The 9,250-nt window shown below is 42.3% G+C and overlaps 1 protein-coding gene across 1 annotated transcript in view; it reads left to right on the top strand.

Moving 5' to 3' along the window:
• Positions 1 to 6,938: 6,938 nt before the first annotated feature.
• The window catches only part of LOC121559396 (monocyte to macrophage differentiation factor 2-like), a 7,085-nt gene continuing 4,773 nt past the window's right edge, over positions 6,939 to 9,250 (top strand). The window contains exon 1 of the mRNA XM_045211077.1: positions 6,939 to 7,068. Within this exon, the coding sequence (XP_045067012.1) occupies positions 7,016 to 7,068 (53 nt within the window). The 5' untranslated portion in view covers positions 6,939 to 7,015. The remainder of the gene's footprint in view (positions 7,069 to 9,250) is intronic.

The following is a 9,250-nucleotide window of genomic DNA, read 5'->3' as shown; positions in this document are numbered from 1 at the left end:
TGTGTATAATAACTGTCTCTACAGTAGAGTGGAGCAGTGTGTGTATAATAACTGTCTCTCTACAGTAGAGTGGAGCAGTGTGTGTATAATAACTGTCTCTCACAGTAGAGTGGAGCAGTGTGTGTATAATAACTGTCTCTCACAGTAGAGTGGAGCAGTGTGTGTATAATAACTGTCTCTCACAGTAGAGTGGAGCAGTGTGTGTATAATAACTGTCTCTCTACAGTAGAGTGGAGCAGTGTGTGTATAATAACTGTCTCTCTACAGTAGAGTGGAGCAGTGTGTGTATAATAACTGTCTCTACAGTAGAGTGGAGCAGTGTGTGTATAATAACTGTCTCTCTACAGTAGAGTGGAGCAGTGTGTGTATAATAACTGTCTCTCTACAGTAGAGTGGAGCAGTGTGTGTATAATAACTGTCTCTCTACAGTAGAGTGGAGCAGTGTGTGTATAATAACTGTCTCTACAGTAGAGTGGAGCAGTGTGTGTATAATAACTGTCTCTCTACAGTAGAGTGGAGCAGTGTGTGTATAATAACTGTCTCTACAGTAGAGTGGAGCAGTGTGTGTATAATAACTGTCTCTCTACAGTAGAGTGGAGCAGTGTGTGTATAATAACTGTCTCTACAGTAGAGTGGAGCAGTGTGTGTATAATAACTGTCTCTCACAGTAGAGTGGAGCAGTGTGTGTATAATAACTGTCTCTACAGTAGAGTGGAGCAGTGTGTGTATAATAACTGTCTCTCTACAGTAGAGTGGAGCAGTGTGTGTATAATAACTGTCTCTCTACAGTAGAGTGGAGCAGTGTGTGTATAATAACTGTCTCTACAGTAGAGTGGAGCAGTGTGTGTATAATAACTGTCTCTACAGTAGAGTGGAGCAGTGTGTGTATAATAACTGTCTCTCTACAGTAGAGTGGAGCAGTGTGTGTATAATAACTGTCTCTCTACAGTAGAGTGGAGCAGTGTGTGTATAATAACTGTCTCTCTACAGTAGAGTGGAGCAGTGTGTGTATAATAACTGTCTCTCTACAGTAGAGTGGAGCAGTGTGTGTATAATAACTGTCTCTACAGTAGAGTGGAGCAGTGTGTGTATAATAACTGTCTCTCTACAGTAGAGTGGAGCAGTGTGTGTATAATAACTGTCTCTCACAGTAGAGTGGAGCAGTGTGTGTATAATAACTGTCTCTCTACAGTAGAGTGGAGCAGTGTGTGTATAATAACTGTCTCTCACAGTAGAGTGGAGCAGTGTGTGTATAATAACTGTCTCTCTACAGTAGAGTGGAGCAGTGTGTGTATAATAACTGTCTCTCTACAGTAGAGTGGAGCAGTGTGTGTATAATAACTGTCTCTCTACAGTAGAGTGGAGCAGTGTGTGTATAATAACTGTCTCTCTACAGTAGAGTGGAGCAGTGTGTGTATAATAACTGTCTCTACAGTAGAGTGGAGCAGTGTGTGTATAATAACTGTCTCTACAGTAGAGTGGAGCAGTGTGTGTATAATAACTGTCTCTACAGTAGAGTGGAGCAGTGTGTGTATAATAACTGTCTCTCTACAGTAGAGTGGAGCAGTGTGTGTATAATAACTGTCTCTTACAGTAGAGTGGAGCAGTGTGTGTATAATAACTGTCTCTACAGTAGAGTGGAGCAGTGTGTGTATAATAACTGTCTCTCTACAGTAGAGTGGAGCAGTGTGTGTATAATAACTGTCTCTCTACAGTAGAGTGGAGCAGTGTGTGTATAATAACTGTCTCTCTACAGTAGAGTGGAGCAGTGTGTGTATAATAACTGTCTCTCTACAGTAGAGTGGAGCAGTGTGTGTATAATAACTGTCTCTCACAGTAGAGTGGAGCAGTGTGTGTATAATAACTGTCTCTACAGTAGAGTGGAGCAGTGTGTGTATAATAACTGTCTCTCTACAGTAGAGTGGAGCAGTGTGTGTATAATAACTGTCTCTACAGTAGAGTGGAGCAGTGTGTGTATAATAACTGTCTCTCTACAGTAGAGTGGAGCAGTGTGTGTATAATAACTGTCTCTCTACAGTAGAGTGGAGCAGTGTGTGTATAATAACTGTCTCTCTACAGTAGAGTGGAGCAGTGTGTGTATAATAACTGTCTCTACAGTAGAGTGGAGCAGTGTGTGTATAATAACTGTCTCTACAGTAGAGTGGAGCAGTGTGTGTATAATAACTGTCTCTCTACAGTAGAGTGGAGCAGTGTGTGTATAATAACTGTCTCTCTACAGTAGAGTGGAGCAGTGTGTGTATAATAACTGTCTCTACAGTAGAGTGGAGCAGTGTGTGTATAATAACTGTCTCTACAGTAGAGTGGAGCAGTGTGTGTATAATAACTGTCTCTCTACAGTAGAGTGGAGCAGTGTGTGTATAATAACTGTCTCTCTACAGTAGAGTGGAGCAGTGTGTGTATAATAACTGTCTCTACAGTAGAGTGGAGCAGTGTGTGTATAATAACTGTCTCTACAGTAGAGTGGAGCAGTGTGTGTATAATAACTGTCTCTCTACAGTAGAGTGGAGCAGTGTGTGTATAATAACTGTCTCTCTACAGTAGAGTGGAGCAGTGTGTGTATAATAACTGTCTCTCTACAGTAGAGTGGAGCAGTGTGTGTATAATAACTGTCTCTCTACAGTAGAGTGGAGCAGTGTGTGTATAATAACTGTCTCTCTACAGTAGAGTGGAGCAGTGTGTGTATAATAACTGTCTCTACAGTAGAGTGGAGCAGTGTGTGTATAATAACTGTCTCTCTACAGTAGAGTGGAGCAGTGTGTGTATAATAACTGTCTCTACAGTAGAGTGGAGCAGTGTGTGTATAATAACTGTCTCTACAGTAGAGTGGAGCAGTGTGTGTATAATAACTGTCTCTACAGTAGAGTGGAGCAGTGTGTGTATAATAACTGTCTCTACAGTAGAGTGGAGCAGTGTGTGTATAATAACTGTCTCTACAGTAGAGTGGAGCAGTGTGTGTATAATAACTGTCTCTCTACAGTAGAGTGGAGCAGTGTGTGTATAATAACTGTCTCTCTACAGTAGAGTGGAGCAGTGTGTGTATAATAACTGTCTCTCACAGTAGAGTGGAGCAGTGTGTGTATAATAACTGTCTCTACAGTAGAGTGGAGCAGTGTGTGTATAATAACTGTCTCTACAGTAGAGTGGAGCAGTGTGTGTATAATAACTGTCTCTCTACAGTAGAGTGGAGCAGTGTGTGTATAATAACTGTCTCTACAGTAGAGTGGAGCAGTGTGTGTATAATAACTGTCTCTCTACAGTAGAGTGGAGCAGTGTGTGTATAATAACTGTCTCTCACAGTAGAGTGGAGCAGTGTGTGTATAATAACTGTCTCTACAGTAGAGTGGAGCAGTGTGTGTATAATAACTGTCTCTCTACAGTAGAGTGGAGCAGTGTGTGTATAATAACTGTCTCTCTACAGTAGAGTGGAGCAGTGTGTGTATAATAACTGTCTCTCACAGTAGAGTGGAGCAGTGTGTGTATAATAACTGTCTCTCTACAGTAGAGTGGAGCAGTGTGTGTATAATAACTGTCTCTCACAGTAGAGTGGAGCAGTGTGTGTATAATAACTGTCTCTCTACAGTAGAGTGGAGCAGTGTGTGTATAATAACTGTCTCTACAGTAGAGTGGAGCAGTGTGTGTATAATAACTGTCTCTACAGTAGAGTGGAGCAGTGTGTGTATAATAACTGTCTCTCTACAGTAGAGTGGAGCAGTGTGTGTATAATAACTGTCTCTCACAGTAGAGTGGAGCAGTGTGTGTATAATAACTGTCTCTCACAGTAGAGTGGAGCAGTGTGTGTATAATAACTGTCTCTACAGTAGAGTGGAGCAGTGTGTGTATAATAACTGTCTCTCTACAGTAGAGTGGAGCAGTGTGTGTATAATAACTGTCTCTCCAGTAGAGTGGAGCAGTGTGTGTATAATAACTGTCTCTCTACAGTAGAGTGGAGCAGTGTGTGTATAATAACTGTCTCTCTACAGTAGAGTGGAGCAGTGTGTGTATAATAACTGTCTCTACAGTAGAGTGGAGCAGTGTGTGTATAATAACTGTCTCTCTACAGTAGAGTGGAGCAGTGTGTGTATAATAACTGTCTCTACAGTAGAGTGGAGCAGTGTGTGTATAATAACTGTCTCTACAGTAGAGTGGAGCAGTGTGTGTATAATAACTGTCTCTACAGTAGAGTGGAGCAGTGTGTGTATAATAACTGTCTCTCTACAGTAGAGTGGAGCAGTGTGTGTATAATAACTGTCTCTCTACAGTAGAGTGGAGCAGTGTGTGTATAATAACTGTCTCTCTACAGTAGAGTGGAGCAGTGTGTGTATAATAACTGTCTCTACAGTAGAGTGGAGCAGTGTGTGTATAATAACTGTCTCTCTACAGTAGAGTGGAGCAGTGTGTGTATAATAACTGTCTCTCTACAGTAGAGTGGAGCAGTGTGTGTATAATAACTGTCTCTCTACAGTAGAGTGGAGCAGTGTGTGTATAATAACTGTCTCTACAGTAGAGTGGAGCAGTGTGTGTATAATAACTGTCTCTCTACAGTAGAGTGGAGCAGTGTGTGTATAATAACTGTCTCTCTACAGTAGAGTGGAGCAGTGTGTGTATAATAACTGTCTCTCTACAGTAGAGTGGAGCAGTGTGTGTATAATAACTGTCTCTCTACAGTAGAGTGGAGCAGTGTGTGTATAATAACTGTCTCTACAGTAGAGTGGAGCAGTGTGTGTATAATAACTGTCTCTCACAGTAGAGTGGAGCAGTGTGTGTATAATAACTGTCTCTACAGTAGAGTGGAGCAGTGTGTGTATAATAACTGTCTCTACAGTAGAGTGGAGCAGTGTGTGTATAATAACTGTCTCTCTACAGTAGAGTGGAGCAGTGTGTGTATAATAACTGTCTCTCTACAGTAGAGTGGAGCAGTGTGTGTATAATAACTGTCTCTCTACAGTAGAGTGGAGCAGTGTGTGTATAATAACTGTCTCTACAGTAGAGTGGAGCAGTGTGTGTATAATAACTGTCTCTACAGTAGAGTGGAGCAGTGTGTGTATAATAACTGTCTCTACAGTAGAGTGGAGCAGTGTGTGTATAATAACTGTCTCTCTACAGTAGAGTGGAGCAGTGTGTGTATAATAACTGTCTCTCTACAGTAGAGTGGAGCAGTGTGTGTATAATAACTGTCTCTCTACAGTAGAGTGGAGCAGTGTGTGTATAATAACTGTCTCTCTACAGTAGAGTGGAGCAGTGTGTGTATAATAACTGTCTCTCTACAGTAGAGTGGAGCAGTGTGTGTATAATAACTGTCTCTCTACAGTAGAGTGGAGCAGTGTGTGTATAATAACTGTCTCTACAGTAGAGTGGAGCAGTGTGTGTATAATAACTGTCTCTACAGTAGAGTGGAGCAGTGTGTGTATAATAACTGTCTCTCTACAGTAGAGTGGAGCAGTGTGTGTATAATAACTGTCTCTCTACAGTAGAGTGGAGCAGTGTGTGTATAATAACTGTCTCTCTACAGTAGAGTGGAGCAGTGTGTGTATAATAACTGTCTCTCTACAGTAGAGTGGAGCAGTGTGTGTATAATAACTGTCTCTCTACAGTAGAGTGGAGCAGTGTGTGTATAATAACTGTCTCTCTACAGTAGAGTGGAGCAGTGTGTGTATAATAACTGTCTCTCTACAGTAGAGTGGAGCAGTGTGTGTATAATAACTGTCTCTCTACAGTAGAGTGGAGCAGTGTGTGTATAATAACTGTCTCTTACAGTAGAGTGGAGCAGTGTGTGTATAATAACTGTCTCTACAGTAGAGTGGAGCAGTGTGTGTATAATAACTGTCTCTCTACAGTAGAGTGGAGCAGTGTGTGTATAATAACTGTCTCTCTACAGTAGAGTGGAGCAGTGTGTGTATAATAACTGTCTCTCTACAGTAGAGTGGAGCAGTGTGTGTATAATAACTGTCTCTCTACAGTAGAGTGGAGCAGTGTGTGTATAATAACTGTCTCTCTACAGTAGAGTGGAGCAGTGTGTGTATAATAACTGTCTCTCTACAGTAGAGTGGAGCAGTGTGTGTATAATAACTGTCTCTCTACAGTAGAGTGGAGCAGTGTGTGTATAATAACTGTCTCTCTACAGTAGAGTGGAGCAGTGTGTGTATAATAACGGTCTCTCTACAGTAGAGTGGAGCAGTGTGTGTATAATAACTTTCTCTCTACAGTAGAGTGGAGCAGTGTGTATATAATAACTGTCTCTCTACAGTAGAGTGGAGCAGTGTGTGTATAATAACTGTCTCTCTACAGTAGAGTGGAGCAGTGTGTGTATAATAACTGTCTCTCTACAGTAGAGTGGAGCAGTGTGTGTATAATAACTGTCTCTACAGTAGAGTGGAGCAGTGTGTGTATAATAACTGTCTCTCTACAGTAGAGTGGAGCAGTGTGTGTATAATAACTGTCTCTCTACAGTAGAGTGGAGCAGTGTGTGTATAATAACTGTCTCTCTACAGTAGAGTGGAGCAGTGTGTGTATAATAACTGTCTCTACAGTAGAGTGGAGCAGTGTGTGTATAATAACTGTCTCTCTACAGTAGAGTGGAGCAGTGTGTGTATAATAACTGTCTCTCTACAGTAGAGTGGAGCAGTGTGTGTATAATAACTGTCTCTACAGTAGAGTGGAGCAGTGTGTATATAATAACTGTCTCTCTACAGTAGAGTGGAGCAGTGTGTGTATAATAACTGTCTCTCTACAGTAGAGTGGAGCAGTGTGTGTATAATAACTGTCTCTACAGTAGAGTGGAGCAGTGTGTGTATAATAACTGTCTCTCTACAGTAGAGTGGAGCAGTGTGTGTATAATAACTGTCTCTCTACAGTAGAGTGGAGCAGTGTGTGTATAATAACTGTCTCTACAGTAGAGTGGAGCAGTGTGTATATAATAACTGTCTCTCTACAGTAGAGTGGAGCAGTGTGTGTATAATAACTGTCTCTCTACAGTAGAGTGGAGCAGTGTTTCCACATGTGTGACAGAATGACCATCTACTTCTTCATCGCTGCTTCCTACGCCCCCTGGTATGTGTGATCAAAAACCTCACCAAATGTTGTCATAATATGTGCACGGACTCTACGGAACGGTTTTGGCTGGGAAGCATGCGAACGCCTTAATTAACTGCAACTCAACATGGCGGCTGGAACATGGGTGTGTGAAGATAAACCGGCGTATCAACACGAGGGTGTATGGAAATCAAACAGCTAAATTGGGCAGATTTGTTGCCACTCAAGACCGTTTTGTGTGGTGTAACTGTGAGAGCATTTTAGCTAAGCCTAACCCTTTCCCTAACCTTAACCTCATTCTCCTAACCTGCTACATTAATTATCCTAACCTGCTACGTAAATTCTCCTAACCTGCTACGTTAATTCTCCTAACCTGCTACGTTAATTCTCCTAACCTGCTGCGTTAGTTCTCCTAACCTGCTGCGTTAGTTCTCCTAACCTGCCACGTTAATTCTCCCAACCTGCTCGTTAGTTCTCCTAACCTGCCACGTTAATTCTCCTAAACTGCTACGTTAGTTCTCCTAACCTGCTACGTTAATTCTCCTAACCTGCTGCGTTAGTTCTCCTAACCTGCTGCGTTAGTTCTTCTAACCTGCTACGTTAATTCTCCTAACCTGCTGCGTTAGTTCTCCTAACCTGCTGCGTTAGTTCTCCTAGCCTGCTACGTTAATTCTCCTAACCTGCTGCGTTAGTTCTCCTAACCTGCTACGTTAATTCTCCTAACCTGCTACGTTAGTTCTCCTAACCTGCTACGTTAATTCTCCTAACCTGCTGCGTTAGTTCTCCTAACCTGCTACGTTAATTCTCCTAACCTGCTGCGTTAGTTCTCCTAACCTGCTGCGTTAGTTCTCCTAACCTGCTACGTTAATTCTCCTAACCTGCTACGTTAGTTCTCCTAACCTGCTACGTTAATTCTCCTAACCTGCTGCGTTAATTCTCCTAACCTACTGTGTTAATTATTCGAACCTGCCGTGTTAGTTCTCCTAACCTGCTGCGTTAGTTCTCCTAACCTGCTGCGTTAATTCTCCTAACCTGCTGCGTTAATTCTCCTAACCTGCTGCGTTAATTCTCCTAACCTGCCACGTTAATTCTCCTAACCTGCTACGTTAGTTCTCCCAACCTGCTACGTTAATTCTCCCTAACCTGCTACGTTAATTCTCCTAACCTGCTACGTTAGTTCTCCTAACCTGCTACGTTAATTCTCCCTAACCTGCTACGTTAATTCTCCTAACCTGCCACGTTAATTCTCCTAACCTGCTACGTTAGTTCTCCTAACCTGCTGCGTTAGTTCTCCTAACCTGCTACGTTAATTCTCCTAACCTGCTGCGTTAGTTCTCCCTAACCTGCTGCGTTAGTTCTCCTAACCTGCCGCGTTAGTTCTCCCTAACCTGCTACGTTAATTCTCCTAACCTGCCACGTTAGTTCTCCCAACCTGCTACGCTAATTCTCCTAACCTGCTACGTTAGTTCTCCTAACCTGCTACGTTAATTCTCCTAACCTGCTACGTTAATTCTCCCTAACCTGCCACGTTAGTTATCCCTAACCTGCTCACGTTAATTCTCCCTAACCTGCTACGTTAGTTCTCCTAACCTGCTGCGTTAGTTCTCCTAACCTGCTGCGTTAGTTCTCCCTAACCTGCTACGTTAATTCTCCTAACCTGCTACATTAGTTCTCCTAACCTGCTACGTTAATTCTCCTAACCTGCTACGTTAGTTCTCCTAACCTGCTACGTTAATTCTCCTAACCTGCTACGTTAATTCTCCTAACCTGCTACGTTAGTTCTCCTAACCTGCTACGTTAATTCTCCTAACCTGCTACGTTAATTCTCCTAACCTGCTACGTTAATTCTCCTAACCTGCTACGTTAGTTCTCCTAACCTGCTACGTTAATTCTCCTAACCTGCTGCGTTAGTTCTCCTAACCTGCTACGTTAATTCTCCTAACCTGCCGCGTTAGTTCTCCTAACCTGCTGCGTTAGTTCTCCTAACCTGCTGCGTTAGTTCTCCTAACCTGCTACGTTAATTCTCCTAACCTGCAACGTTAGTTCTCCTAACCTGCTACGTTAATTCTCCTAACCTGCTACGTTAGTTCTCCTAACCTGCTACGTTAATTCTCCTAACCTGCTACGTTAATTCTCCTAACCTGCTACGTTAGTTCTCCTAACCTGCTACGTTAATTCTCCTAACCTGCTACGTTAGTTC

This window comes from Coregonus clupeaformis, chromosome 35, assembly GCF_020615455.1.
Source record: "Coregonus clupeaformis isolate EN_2021a chromosome 35, ASM2061545v1, whole genome shotgun sequence".
Classification (NCBI taxonomy): domain Eukaryota; kingdom Metazoa; phylum Chordata; class Actinopteri; order Salmoniformes; family Salmonidae; genus Coregonus; species Coregonus clupeaformis.
The sequence above is the reverse complement of the archived record's forward strand: the minus strand, read 5'-3'. Positions and strand labels throughout refer to the sequence as shown.